Source organism: Archocentrus centrarchus, chromosome 19 (genome assembly GCF_007364275.1).
Source record: "Archocentrus centrarchus isolate MPI-CPG fArcCen1 chromosome 19, fArcCen1, whole genome shotgun sequence".
NCBI classification, from domain to species: domain Eukaryota; kingdom Metazoa; phylum Chordata; class Actinopteri; order Cichliformes; family Cichlidae; genus Archocentrus; species Archocentrus centrarchus.
Genome location: NC_044364.1, coordinates 3955306 through 3971113, shown reverse-complemented (window position 1 = coordinate 3971113; position 15808 = coordinate 3955306). Strand labels below are relative to the sequence as shown.

The window sequence follows — 15808 nt, the reverse complement described above, 5'->3', positions numbered from 1 at the left end:
TTATCCCTTAAGGAATGGAGCAACAAATCAGTGATGTGCTGCTCCATCCTTTAAGGAATCGAGCAGCACATTACTGATTTGTTGATGTGTTCAAATAAGATGATATTGACAGTGTGTTTATCATCTGATCATTATGCCAAAAAAAAAAAAAGACAGATTTTGTTCCCTCGTTTTTATGAGCATGACAGGAGAGCGGAGAGTCGGGATTGGAGGAGATTAGAATTGTGACACGTAGGTGAGACACCAAAAGAGCTGCAGTAGAGGTGAAGAAGAGAGAAGAGCAGCTCATCAGATCGACAGATTTGCCACAGTTAAAAATGAGTCCTTGTCAGCTCTGAGCACAGGAATAGCAACATACTATCTACCAGGATTACATCAGTGAAGTCACTGGCCTTAGTTTATAGCCAACAGTGTGACAAGGTGTGCTGTGTACAGTCACTACCAAACTGAAATGAAAAAAATAGTGCTTAGAGGAACATATTGTTTGCTCTGGGTCTACCTGTAGTACCTGTAGAGTCGGGTTCTTGTAAAAGAATACTTTTGTGAATACACTGTATCAAGTATCCAGCTGGCCCTACCTGAGTAGTTTCATTGCCTGAACCTAACCAAAAACAAGTGCAAGTAAAAGGAAAAGAAAGTCTAAGGGGAAAAAAAGGTCAAAATTTCCGGTTTCATGTCAAAACCAAACTGTGGTTGTCGGTGTGAAATGACCTGATGCAAACTCCTTTGCCCTGGAAAACTTTGGTTTCTGAACACAGACCAGCCAGTAAGAAGAAAAAAAATTATGTTCATGTAAATTAAAATGGGAAATTTGTGTCCAGAAGTATTTCACATCCTGCTGAGACAGTGTTGTTTAAAGGGCATTTTAATGGCTAAATGGAAAAATGAATCCTAACTTGGTCATAAAATAGGAAAAAACTTATTTCCTGCCAATTATAGTCACATCATTTTTTGTGGAGTCTTATTTAAACTGGCATGAGGAAGATGCATGTTGTGAAGTATTTTGAAATATTTCACCACAGGATGGGGGAAGGATACAAGGGAAGACACGCGGGCAAATTGGCGACAGGCCGGGACTCGAACCCGCGCCGGCTTCACCACTAAGCCACCCAGGCACCCACCACGGGACATTTTTGTTCATGTATTTAGAAGAGATGCATGAGGTTCAAGAAGCCGTCGTAATATGCAAAGTAGAACGTGACATGATCTGCTGGCTTCTAGTGACTGCTGCTTTTTTTCTTGGCATGGGTTACACTAACAGTTTGAAGTTGTTTGCCTCTTTTTCTGAATATCAAAACCAAACACCCAACAAAGTGAAAGTCAGGACATTCAGTATGACCCCAAACACAGTGTCGGTCTCCCATGACTGTCTTTGTACAGAATTGGCTGGATCACGGTTGTAAATCTGCCCATGTGTTACACGCTGTCACATGTACACCGCATGTGTCTTCACATGCTCGCACGTACTGCAGGAACTGCAACGCTTACCATCGACAGCGAGGCCTTTGAAGTTTGATCGCTTGACTTCAGAAGCAGTGTTCCTTCCCTCACTTCCCCGTAATCCACCCACAGACCGCCTGGATCTTTCAAGGCTGTGTGAGTAATTGGCAGGTTCGCATGTTGGGGCTGCGAGGTCAGAGCTCAGTGCATTAATCTCGGTGTAATGAAGCGATGTAAACCTCACAGGACACTGTAAATCTAGAGATGAGAGCGAGGATTACTGCTGATCTGAGTAGTCTTTTCCCGATGATACACGCAAAGAGAGAAGGCGGAGGGAGGCAGGAGGAAGTGTGTGCGTACTGTATGCTGTTTGTGTGTGTGTGTGTGTGTGTGTGTGTGTGTGTGTGTGTGTGTGTGTGTGTGTGTGTGTGTGTGTGTGTGTGTGTGTGTGTGTGTGTGTGTGTGTGATACACCTGACCTTTTTTTCTTTCCGTTTCACAATGAAATATATTTGCCTCTGCTCTGCACTCAGTCAGCATGTGGTTATTGATGCTTGAAATGTTAACAGTAGCTCTCTGCCCTGCTGGCTGTCTCTACTTATGTCGTTTGGGGTTATATTACTTTCTGTATTGCACATCACTTGGAAAACCCTTGCTGAGAATTTTTCAGTTCAGTTTGCTCAGAAAACTGCCGTAAAAAAGTAGGTTGCCTTTTTTTTCTGCAGTTTAAAAAGGGTCTGTGGTGCGTTCGGCACCAGAGGGGAACGTAAACAATGTAAGGTCCGATAGCGTAAAATACAGCATTCATAAATAAACGTGGGAAAATGTCTAAAGATGTTTGTTTTGAAGTTGTCAGGAGAGATTTGTTCACAGCAGCTGAGCACAGAAACGGCTCGACCGAGGCACGCGGTACAGCTCTGAGGAAAACCGAGAGATTTGGAAGCCCGATCCCCTCGGGTTTGCTGGCAAAATGATTAAAGACACTCCTCAGATTTTTCGAGGAAACCGTCAGAGATGTGAGTATGACAGCCAGTGACACACTGGCAGGGTTTAGGAGGAGTTCTTGGAAGTGTAAATGAGCTAATGTTGCAAACATATTTAAAATAAAACTGAGTTATGCCATGGAATACATCATTTTCTGATTTGAATGTCAGCGTGGAAAAAACACAGTGTATATTCAATGACATGGAGCTCATGGGTTTCTGTAGCTTCAGCAAATATGCAGATACCTTCAGTGTTTTCATGTAAATGTTTTTGATACAATTCCAAAAATGGCATCTTCAAAGCTGAACAGTTTTAAAGACAAATTCCGAAAGAACATCTGTTTTGCTCCGTAGGTATTACTAGAGTAGCTTTGTGTGATTTATGGTGCAAAATAATCCATCTTATACTGGGCCATCATTTTGTCACAAACCTCTTTCTTTTGCTCTCGTCCATTTTAAAGGTGCAGTCAGTTGTTTTTTGAGTATATTTAATAGAAAAAAAGAACGTTGTACTCGTAAATGTTTTTTGTTTTTTTAATGTAATTACATCTTCCAACAAATTTATGCTTTCTCATAAACTTAGAATTAATCGATTACAAATACATAGGAGCGAGTGCCAATTTGTGTATGCCACCATGTTGCCCTGCCATCTTGAATATTGTGGCTGGGATGGACATTGCTGTTCTGCCTAATTGCATTTCATGGATGTGGCTAGAGACTGGCCACATACGCAGGAGTCATAGGCATTCGCATGCCATGGAGACAAATTTAAATTCGTGTCTTTGCCTTCAGACTCAGGATATGAAGGATCATACCTGTGTTTTAACATCTGAGAAGGGGTCCCCTTCACCAAAGAAGCAAAAAAACAAAGGAACGAGACAACACGACCGGCATGTAGATAAAATGTCGTCTTCTTCCTCTTCAACTCAACCCTCATCTCCTGAACTGAAGTCAGGGATCTAACAAACATAAATGTGCATAAACATGCTTATTTATTCCTGATATAACTAATTGTCAGCTGATGAGACCCTGATTCAACCCTCCCATCTCTGGATAGCAGACAACAATCCAGCTAACAAACAACAGCTGGTTATACGCTAACACTGAGCTAATAATGTTAGGCTCGAATGTCCTAAAAATCACTTTCCTCTGATAAATTGATTTGATTACATTCTCACATCAAGTTTATTTAGTAATTGATTCCAACAATGTTAGGTCCACGTCAGAGGAAGTTTCACTAACAGCAGCAAAAACAGCAGCAAAAACAGCAGCAAAAACAGCAGCGCTTCCTGACAGAAAAGTTCAGGATATCCTCAACAACTCACGTCAGCATCACTGTCATCGGTCAGAAATGAGCTTCACTGCCTCATCGACTTGTATTGGCCTCCTTTCACAAAGTTTTACAGCCTCCTCCAAAGTATATAGAGATGGACACATTGAAAGCTGAGGTAGACGATAGACTGACAGCCTACACTCGCTACAGATGAACAACAATCAGAGCTGTTTGTCCTACAGTGGCCACCGTAGCTAGGATTAAGCACGTGAACTGGGAGGGGTAAGAAAACAGGATTCAGTTGATTGCAATCGGAAATCTACTGACACCTAGTGGTGAGATTTTACATTCTATAACTTCCCTCACTACCCTTCCTTTAAGCCATCTTTCTTCTGATTGGCTGACTCCCTCAAACATTTGTCGTTGATGTCATACATTGTAAAGAAGTCATTATTTGAAACTTTGGCCATATTTAATTTGAGCATTAACTGTAAGTGTATGTATGACAGAAAACAAATGAATAATGGGTTCACATCAAAGAATCAAGAGCAACATATTTAGGACAACTGCTGCGCTCAACACGACAGATATCTATCGTCTGGGTGCTGATTAAATCCGTGTCAAGGAGGAAGACAAATGCATGACATATTTTTCACTTTTACGCGAGGTCACACCCTTCCAGTTAAATGAAATCTTTAATCTGAATGCAGTTGCAGTCCTCTTCTTTGTTTTTTGCACAAGTTTTCCAGGTTTTATAAGCCAACATTATCCTTCATGAAGAGTGCTCCATTCGTGGTGTGTGGCATCGAGGAAAGACAGCGCGCGCCTTTTTTGTGGATGCTGCCGTGAAGGGCGTCAGCTTCTAACATCCTACATACCACCATTGTGCTGATGAAATCAATTCTCTTTTTATATGACAACAGAGTAACCTTCTTCTTCCCCTCTTTCAAACAGTACAGATGTTTTTTGTACACAACCTTGGAGTGCACATAAATGCACCTTCGCTGTTGCGCAAGCTCTCTGTTTCCACTTGTGTTTATCCTTATGCTTAATAGAAAAATCTCAGAATATCTCGCAGGCCTTCAGGATCCTCTGTGAACAGCAAATTAGAAAAGCTAGTGCAAATCCAGTGATCCTCTGTGGCTCGTTATTTAGTATCTTTACCATCTTAAAATGCATATTAATGCCAAGAAAATAACTTAAGGATTTGAAAACAAATGGGAAAAAAATGGAATTAGATTTAATCACACAAAAGCACACACTCTGCCCACAGAATGAGGGATCATAATTACCATGGCTGAAATAGTTTTCATCATCATCCTGGCTAATTAGGAACATGAAAGTAGGCCAGCTACACTGTATTAATGTAAATCATTACTGCCTATGTTAATAAACCTGTTTTCCTATTAACATAAGCTGCAGTTTTGGTAGGGGACTGGACTTAATAAAATAAAAATATTATATAAATCTTGTTTCTGGCATAAACTACTTACTTTCTCACAAATTTGCTTCTTTACTTTTTCATCTTTGCTAATGAGGATTTGGATTAAAATGAAGAGCTTTTTAATTTTTTTTCCTTTCCTCAAAGTTTTAGTGTGGTGGAATTGATTTAAATAAATAACTAACAGGACGAGCATTGCTCTTCCAGGTTCAGAATGAATGCCTACATTACCCATAAGACTTGAATGTATCTTGTTTTTGTTGTGTATGTAGATGCTTCATGGGTCACTACCATTCTTTGAAACCTTTTAAAGCCTGAGCCATGAAATAATTGCTGGAGTGTTTATTGAACCTCTGACAACTTTTTAAAATTAAATATTAATTTGCATATGACAGGGTTCAAGCCAGAAAAAAATTCTCAGCCCGGCACGTGTGTGTGTGTGTGTGTGTGTGTGTGTGTTGGGGTGGGGGCTAATTAGCATTAGCTTGTTAATGCTAAATGCTGTGCCAGCTTGCTAATTCAGTGCCAGTGAGCAGTTAGATAATATTATATATGTAATATTGTGTGATAAAGGTTGGGCCTACGGGTCATTGAGGGCACCTAAATCTGATTGGACCATGTAACTTGATGACGAGTGTGGATCCCTCTAGTTTGTGCTAGAATTCTCTGAAAATAAAATGCACATTATCCTGCAGCTATTAATAAATATTCCTTAAGCATCAGTGTGTTATCCTTGTGAGTCTACGAAGACAAGAAACAATTCAAGCTCCTGGGATTTCATATTTAATAGGAAGGCCAAAATTGTCCTTTGTGCTCCCTTTTTCCTCTACTTCCCCCTCAGTTTCACGTTGGTCGCTATTTTGCCTGCAAAATCAAGCGTGAACAGGACTATCGTGAGATTGCACGTGCACATGGTGAACAAAACTGGCCGTGCCCGGTGGTAGAGTCTGGTATCTGTGATGGGTGGGCGTGTGTGGGGTGCGTTCCCGCTTCCTAATTGCAGTGACAGAACAGTTCCGATAACGAACTGGCGAAATTCAGCCTGGCGAAAGGCGACCTCAGCATGGTGCAGCGCCGGGAGATCAACCGCTGGCTAGAACCCTATATGAGTTTTAATTTTTATCATATTTGCTGCATCTGGCTTTTTTTTTTTTTTTGCATTTTATTGGTTACAAATATATATCGAAACATATGCAAAACTCACAAAAACACTTTGTATCAAATATGATACACTAATGCCTCGTGTATCATATTTGATACAGTGAGTTTTAAGGGGTTAAAGAAATCATTTACACTCAATTTTCAGTGAAGTTTCCAGCTCTTTGGTTTGTTGCAAAGTTCAAATATGTGTTTAAACTGTATGCTTCTTTCATACACTGCAGAATATAGTTAGAATTTGTCACCTAAGCTCTGAGCTCATCATTTGCAGTATATGAGGTAAATATAAAAAAAACCTGCTGTGATGTAAAATGTAAGGATGATGGACGGACTGAAAGGCAGAACTGCAGCAGCAGCATTGACATTTTCGAGGGAGAGACGGGGAAGTTCACATCTTAAATAGACCAACAAACTGGGAGGGTGTTCGCTATTTGATGTGAGGCTCCTGCCATCAGATTGTCGTCATAAATCATAAGCACAAAAGACATTCCCACAAGCCAATATCACTGCCACGTCTTTGCATATAAATTCAACAACTGCGAGCGTAAAACTGCGCCCGATATGAGGTAACGTACAGCAGACTAATGGGAGAAGTGTGGAATTGTTTCAGAACTTTAAATTCTGAGTGTGTATATTAAAATAAAAGGATTTGCACTGTTCAAATGACCAGTTCATGTAGATTATTGCACACATTACACTTGTGACTTATGACAGAAACCTATTACGGACCTCAGTCAGTGAAGGTGGTTTGCCTGCTCCTGGTTGAGGATGAATTGCTACTTCAAACTCCTTATCTTGTGGTCACAAGTTGGGGGAGAGTGGAGCAGGAAATTGGCAGATGAATTTGCCCAACGTCTGCACAAATCCAGTGCTGTGGTTGTCTTTTGTGATAAAGAGCTTACTGTGAGGGTGAAGCTATCACGTTACTGGCTGATCTACATTTCTATCCTGTGTGTGCTAACAGAAAAATAAGGCTACAGGTCCAACTGACCCAACGGAGATTCTTTCAGATTAGGTTTGGTCTCAGCCTTAGGAGGAGCTAAGAGTAAAGCTGATGCTCCTCCACATTGAAAGGGGCCAGTAGTTGAGGCAGTTAGGCTGTCTGACCAGGATGCATGCTGGGTGCTTCCTTTGCAGGGTGTTTGGGGCGTGTCCAACTGGGACATGCTGGAGAGATTATGTCTCTTGGCTGGCTTGGGAATGCCTTCATATCCTCAGTTTACTATTGCTGAAAAGTCCTTCCCCTGCAACCCAGACCTGGGTAAGTGGGGATGGATGGACAGACAATCTACTGCAGCACATTTGTTTTTGTTTGTGAATTGAATTATAAAGTATTACCTCACAGTAAAGAAGGACTTGCAGATACTAATCACATCTCTCACCTTCACTCTCCGTCTTCCAGCCTCCATCTTTTTTCAGTCAGTTTTAACTGCTCACTGGCGTCATTAGAAGAAAGTTTTAGGTTTGCACAAAAAAAAAAAAGTTGTATTAATGTGGGATGGAAACATGATTTTTCTCTGGTGTACAACTAATAACAGATAAGAACATCTAAGTGTGATTAACCAAGCCAGCAAAGAGCCAAGTGACCACTGACCTGTAATTGGAAGGAGATGGATGCATAGAGATGCACGAAGGAAAGAAAAGGGGCAAAGAGGGGAATATCTGAAGGGTGAATGGGAGGACAAGATGAAGTGAGGGCAGTAAACAACAAATTAATCTTTTTTCCCCTTTCGCCTTCCCCGTGGATCCATTCGTCTCCTCTGTCACTAGTCTTTATCTCCTATACCTCCCCTCGATCATTCCTATCTCCTCTGAACAACCCCCTTTCCTTCTCCTTCTCCTCCTCCTCCTCTCCTATTTTGATTTCTTCACCACTCTTTGCTCTGTTTCCATCTTCAGGCATGGCTGACAGAGATTCATGAGTACGCCCAGCAGGATGTGGTCGTCATGCTTCTGGGCAACAAGGTGAGACCTTGTTGCCAACACTGGGAGATAGATGGACAGATGGACTCATAGAGGGTGGGAAGGAGGGTTCATAGGAGGAGGTATAGTAGGACCTGGAGTTGGAGTGTAGCGGATGGATGGATGGATATGCATGACAGCAGGGAAAAGTATGTTATTACATTTTTTTCAGTCAAGATGTCACATTATTTCAGTGGTTACATCATCATACAAACAAAGCAAAAAAAATGCACATTACTAAAGCTTAACTAATCAATAGTTCACATTTATACTAGATCAAGTTGCTTTAAGTGTGACATTAAGTAGTTGCTCATATTGACAAAGCCAAAGATTTACAATCCAACTCTGCAGTCCCTTTTAGCTTTTTAGCATTGTTTGATTTTAGCCTTTAAATTTATGCTTTTACTGGAGCTGCTCCTCACAGTGGGACATTTAGCAGCCATGGAGAGCTGGCTGTGAGGCTTATTCTACAGGTGACCTGAAGCCGTTAGTAGCATAACTGATTTGAAAGTTGGCACCTGCTAAATGGTGAGTTAATGCTACTTTTTTCCCTGTGAGAGACCAAACAACGTGTTCATACAGGTTTAAAGACCATTTAGGTATTTTTTCAGTAATGTTTAAAATTGTTAAAATCGCCTTTTTTGAAAGTCACTAAATACCTGCAAACCTCACTGCCTTGAATTTTTCTGGATACAGTGCACACCCTTAACCAATGTTATGCCCACACTTAGCAACTAGCAAAGGCAGACCAGCCTAAATCAGCCATATAGGCTGTTTTGCTCATGAGCTGGTGGAAACAAAAGCTTCAAGAAGAGTTAGATTCATATTCTTTATGCTATAATCACATGAGGGGAAAACGGTGGTTGGAAACTGCATCATGACCAAAATTATCAACCATGTACAATGAACTCATTGGCTCTGAAATGGCTGCTGTGAAGACCGGGTCTGCAACCACTCAGTCAGTTGTGGTCTTCAAACCGACTTTAGTGTCAAGACGGCGAAAAAATGGCAATAATACAGAGTCGGTCTGCTACCAGTTTGTGATAGAATAGTCAAGTTGGCAATTACATGCAATCTGTTTGTGATAATAGAAACATTAACTGTGATAAATTGGCGAAAATCTGTTGCCATCTGTTGCAATCTGTTCCTGTCTACATGCACAGAAATTCCCATTAAACAGAATTCACATTAGCTGTTTACATTCAGAGCCAGAAGCTGAAAGATTTTAAACAATAATTCAGAAATTCCTCCACAAATAGTGACGTAGTTGCTGCAAGACGGCAATTAAACTGCAAAATGCCAAAAACGCATTTTTATTGGAATTTAACCAGAACACAACCCGCTGAGTCGAGTCTCCTATTGCAGAGAGATGCATCACAGATGGGTTGCGCTCATCAGCGCAGACTGACTCAGTTTGATTGCAACATATAAATTAGACAGGTTATCTGCAAACCTTGGCCAGTCAGTCAGAGAGTGATTGCAGTCAGTCTGAATCAGAGACAGGTTGCCTCCCACCAGGCAATCTGTGCATTCACCTTGTATTTGAAAGCAGTGACCCAGAGGCTGAGGGTCTGAGTTGGTCACTGCAACTACTTACAGTTAGTCTCCAACTCCAAAAAAATTAAACGGAGGTTGTTGTCCTGTTTTTACTCTTATGTGACTAAGCTTTAAATTAGCCACAATGCTAAATTAATGCTAAGTATTTTTTTTCTGTTCACTGTGCAAATAGTAGTCATCCAAGTCAACAGCTCTTTTTACAGTAATAGTATTCTGTTCAAAGCCGAGAACAAAGAAAATATCTGCAAAAATCTGTAATGACAGAGCTAGCCACTAACTTGTAATAGAAGTTAAATATTTAATGGTAGAAAGTTAAATAGTCCCGAAATTGTTAAAAATAAGATTACACAATAGCCAAACAATTAACGTTCATGTGTGTAGTGCAGAGTGCAGAGTAGAAAAGCTAACCATGTAGCAACTGTGTCAAATTAATTATGCTACCTTAAAGAAGGAAAGTTCACTGTCTCTTTGTTTTTCTTGCTGTCTATAAAGCTACAAAGCAAATTGTTCGAGTATTAAAATATGAGATGTAAAAGACAATAATATAACAGCCGTATACAGTACCAGTCAAAGGTTTGGACACACTCACCCATTCATATGGGCAACAAAATGACATATTTCCTCATTAGGATCAGCTACACTCAGGAAACTCTGTGAGAGGAGTTTGAGTGACAGTTTCTGATTCTCTGCTATCTGCCACATACGTTCCAGGCTGACGCCACACATGACCGGGCGGTGAAGCGAGAAGAGGGGGAGAAACTGGCAAAGGTGAGTTTTCTATAATACACACTTACACCATGATGCATACATAAGGTTTGACACATGTAGCAAGAATAAAAGACACACACACACACACACACACATATGACTTGCATGTCTTGATTATTGCGTGTAATTACGTATTCATGCAGGCACACAATGTTGATATTGTTTGGAATAAATGACGGGGGCTTGCTAACCTAATTTTCCGAGCCGTTTCACTCAGATCAGCTCTGAGAGGCGTGTTAGAGGAGGCTAAATATGAAGTGGTAGAGAGTTGTGTGGCAGATGCACTGCAGCTGTCAAGGTAACACACTCAGCAGGAATATTGAGATGTTCACGCATATACGGACTGAGATTGCTTCACCCGGGAGCGTCTCTCATCGACTGCGCTCTGCCTTCCCGCTCGTTTTTTCGAATTACAACAAAATGAGGAGAAAATTAGTTTTGAAAGCCAGAAATCTCAGCAGCCATCACAAGTATTTTGGAAATATTAGTATCGATCACCAACCCTCTCAACCCTCCCCAGGCACCGCGAACCCCTCTGCACAAATATGCTTCTAATCTTAAATTAATCATAAACCTCATTTTTCTGCCAGTTAGGTCATTATGTCCTCGCAGTGAAAGACAGAAGAGTGTCACGACCACACATACACACACACACACACACACCTGATAAGAGATGCTTCTCTGTGCAGGAGTTTGGAGTGCCGTTTATGGAGACGAGTGCTAAATCTGGGCTGAATGTGGAGCTGGCGTTCACTGCTGTGGCCAGGTGAGTCTCAGCACAGCGGCACAAACATCAGATCCCAGAGGGAGATTTGATGTGATCGCAAACCAAGCACATATTACTTTAGAAGTAACTTTTCCTCATTTGACTACACTAAGTGGTTTTTATTCAAGCGAGTAAGGCCTTTTATCTGAGTGTTCACCTGAGTCCTAACTATACGAGAAAGTACTCCAGTTCACTTGGTAGCATTTATACTTAAAACCATATAAATTTGCCATATAAAGAAAGGAACATGATTTAAGTGATGTTTTGCAAACACAGTAATTGAGACCATGCTGGAAAGGACATGAGCAGTAGCAGCAAAGTGGGTTTAAATGCTAGACCTAAAGTAAATGGGTTTTACGAGCTGCTGCTAAGATTGACCACTATATAACTAAAATGGTAAATGGACTGAAGAGAGCACTTTTCTACTCTTACTGAGCACTCAGAGTGCTTTTACGGCACTTTCTGAAACAGACTGGCAGCTCTGCCAATCATATACATTTAGTGTTGACCCTGCCTACAAAGAACCCGAACGTTCATGAAGTGCTGCCTATGGGCAGGAAATCTTTGCGGGTTAACATAATGTATCTGCAGCTGTGCACAGAGTTCCTCCAAAAGTTCTGAGTCCCTCGAGAAAGTTCCTGCATTAGCAGCAGAGCTTCTGTTGCTGCTTCTTGTTGAACTTGTTGCAAGTGTTGTTAAAAGCACTCAAATCCTTTATTTAACACAAAAAGTATCCAAAATAAATACAGCATTGCAAGTAAAAGTTCTGGAAAGTGCAAATGTATTATCAGGGAAGCATCATCTCTCCTCACCCCCAAAGTGTAACCAGAACACAGATGTAGATTAACTGCAATAGATGCACTTCACTTTTACAAATCAAACCCTCTGAAACATTCAGAGGGGTAATTGTGGCCTGTGTAAAATTCGTCCCTTTATGTCTAAATTTGGCTGAAAAGTGAAAGGCACCTTAAAAAAGACTAAAAATTGTAAAAGAGCAAATGTTCAGTAGACTTTTCCATCTCACTTAGTGGTTATTTTACAAACACTTACTTTCATTTTTTTTTCTTTCCCCAACATTTTGCATTTTTTTTTAAACTCTAGGTAAACAGACTACTGTTACCAGATGACAATTTAAAAAAACAAACACACACACACACACCCAAAAGCATGTTTATGTTATTTATATACACTCACTGGATCTGGTGTGTTCATCTGTTCATTAACACAAAGCTCTAATCAGCCAATCACATGGTAACAACACAATACATTTAAGCAGGTAGATCCGGTCGAGGCAACCTGCTGAAGTTCAAACCCAGAGCGGTGCAGGAAGGTGATTTATGTGACTTTGAAAGTGGCAGCAGAAGACCGCAGCAGCTGCCAAACCTGTCAGCCAAGAACAGGAAACTCAGGCTTCATTTCACACGGGATTAACAATAAAGCATCGCCTGGTCTGATGAGTCTCCATTTCTGTTGCGACATTTAAATGGTAGGGTCGAAATTTGGTGTAAACAACATGAAAGTGTGGATCCATCTTGCCTTGGATCAGTGGTTCAGGTTGCTGCTGCTGGTGTAATGGTGTAGGGTGCAGTATATTTTCCTGGCATACTTTGGGCCCCTTAGAATCTTCTAAACACCACGGCCTATCTGAGTATTGCTTCTTACCATGTCCCCGCAGGGTATCCATCTTCTGATGGCTGCTTCCAGCAGGATAACACACCGTGTCACAAAACTCAAGTCATCCCAAAGCGCTTTCTTTGACCGTGATAATGAGTTCATTGTATTCAGGTGGCCTCGAAACTCACGAGACTCGATGCAGACTCACCACCATGGTGTGCTGTCTTGCAAGATGCCAAAGACACACAGGGACGCAGATTACCAGCTCAGATATAAGATCAGTGTCTAACCCAGAAGTTTCTCTTAGCATTAACTTTAATGGAAATAAAAACAATGACAGTAGTATTTTAATTGTGCTTCTCATAAATGTGTGGTGTCGGACAGTTTGTGTGGGAGCTGTTTCACATTTATAGTCTTGTTATGGTAACAGACTGGCACAGTGGGCTGTTGCCAAGAATAGAGTAGCACAGTCTGGCACACAATCACACTGCAAACAGAATATGAAATCAAATATTTTCCTGCTGCCGTCCTCTAGTTCATGCGAACACCTTCTCGGTTTTTACATCTCTCTGCTTTTCTTGCCTCTCCATCATCGGTGACTCACCTCAGCTCTTCTCCCCCATGTTTTCATTTATTTCACTTCGGTGGTCCTTTTATTCGTACAGAACACAAATTCAACAGCAAAAGGCAACAAGACCGCGTAACCAGGCAGTAAATGTTTGGTATGGAAACAGAGAGCAACAAATGGTTCACTGTCAGAAGTGATCTGTACATTTTCATACTACATTTATTTTTATGATAAACGATCACTCGGATCTGTCTGTCAGTATCACACAGAGAGATTATCAAGTCACTAATCTGTTCTAAATGACTACAAACAGATACAAACGACCCACAAGACACAAATGACATGAGACACAGATGACCACAGACGTGCAAAATGACCAAAAAGAAACTTCAGTGACCTCAAACAGACACAAACGACTACAAGGAAACACAAATGACTAAAGAGAGATACAAAAACCAGAAACAGAAACCAGCGACGTGCAGCTACGGAGAGATAAAATGACCACAAAGAAGACACAATAAATGCAAAGAGATACAAAATGGCCAACAAGAAACTTCAGGGGCCACAAGGAGACACATGCATGTCACACATGACTACAAAGAGGCGCAAGCGACCACAAAAACGATGCGACCAACCACAGAGATACAAAATAAACACAAAGAGATAGAAACTGTCTGAAAATCTGCCCATAATTATTACAGATCCAATTCCATGTGGAAATTTAAAATTTTGCCATGATGTGCTCCTACTGCCCAGCATTTTGGACAGAAGTGTTGTCATTACTCTACATTGGTGTGACCACAAAAAATTTGGTTAATAATGAACACTTTAACAGACACTTTCGGTGCCTCTTTAGTTGTGTGTTGGTCTTCATCGCGTCTCTCTGTCTCTCAGAGAACTGAAGCACAGGACCATGAAGGAACCCGACGAGCCAAAGTTTCAGCTGCAGGAGTACGTCGACAAAGAAATGAGGACCGCCGGCTGCTGCCGCTCGTAGACCGCATCCTACGTGCGTGTTGTGTGTATTTGTGCAAGAGAGAGAAGGAATACAGGTTCACTCTGTTTGACTATGTAATAAGTTAGAGTTTGTGTACCTGGAAATGGCCTCAAATTCTCAGTGTTTCTAATATTTCTCTGTGGCCAACATGCTCTCTCTCTCTCTCTCTGTCCTGACCCACCTTCCCTCTGCGACTGTGAATGTAACATAATTCCTGTCTACATACACATGCATGTCTACTCAAACACACACACACACACACACACACACACACACACACACACACACACACACACACACACACACACACACAGAGCTATGTTTGTAAGCCTGTTTAATCCATTCTGTGCCAGTTTCCATGAGTGATGTACATATTTTAACTGTAATTTTAATTTTGTGCCCATCTCACTGAAAGAAACTATACAGTAAAAACAATGTTGAATATTAAATCAGTCTTAATTAAATAACAGAAACGAATTTGTACAAACCACCGCTGCAGATGATGTAAGCTGACAAACCGCACCATGTGCTGTTTATGTACAGGATAACATATGATAACTGTTTGAAAAATACTGATGTGTCTGTAACCCATTTGACCTTTTTTTGACCTTTTTATACACAGTTTAAGTTTGACTTTAGGACTGTGTGATGCATTTTTAACTTCAATGACTCTCCAGCAGTGATTAACAGATGATATTAAATGCATAAAAACAACATAATCGCCAAAAGGCAGCAGACAGTCGGTGGCAAACGTGTAAAATGAAGCGCTGCTCCTGAGAAATGGTTTTCTACTAATCCTGTTTCAGCAAACGAAAGAAAAGACAAATGCTTTTTGTAACAAAATGTAACCGTTTTTGTGGGAAATATGGTGTTAGAGGGCAAAACCCCCCAAAAAGTTGAATATTGAAAGGGTTAAAGTTCCCTGAAATCACTAATTTCTCCCCCAAACCTTGAATTAGCTTTATACATACAGTAGTGTGCAAAAGTCTTGAGCCACCCCTCATTTCTTTAGATTTTGCCATGAAAATGAGAAATGGGTGAAAAGGGCAAACATACATGGAAATACAGCATATGAGGCCAAACGAAAGTGAAAATTTGGTTTGACCACCTTTGTTCTTCAACACAGTCTGAAAGCAGCTTTCCTGTAATTTAACTTGTCTTCAGGAAAAGTTCTCCAGGCTTCCTGAAGGACGTTCAAAGCTCTTCTTTGGATGTTGGCTGCTTTTTATTCCGTTCTCCATCGTGACTGCTTCAGTAATGTAAGTGCTGGTTCTGGGGAGGC

At 40.9% G+C, this 15808-nt stretch overlaps 1 protein-coding gene across 1 annotated transcript in view; it reads left to right on the top strand.

Annotated features, from left to right (window-relative positions):
• rab26 (RAB26, member RAS oncogene family) overlaps positions 1 to 15381 on the top strand; it is a 105828-nt gene extending 90447 nt beyond the window's left edge. Inside the window, exons 6-9 of the mRNA XM_030755161.1 lie at positions 8194 to 8259; positions 10525 to 10581; positions 11271 to 11347; positions 14424 to 15381. Of these exons, the coding sequence (XP_030611021.1) occupies positions 8194 to 8259; positions 10525 to 10581; positions 11271 to 11347; positions 14424 to 14526 (303 nt within the window). The 3' untranslated portion in view covers positions 14527 to 15381. The remainder of the gene's footprint in view (positions 1 to 8193; positions 8260 to 10524; positions 10582 to 11270; positions 11348 to 14423) is intronic.
• Positions 15382 to 15808: the final 427 nt, after the last annotated feature.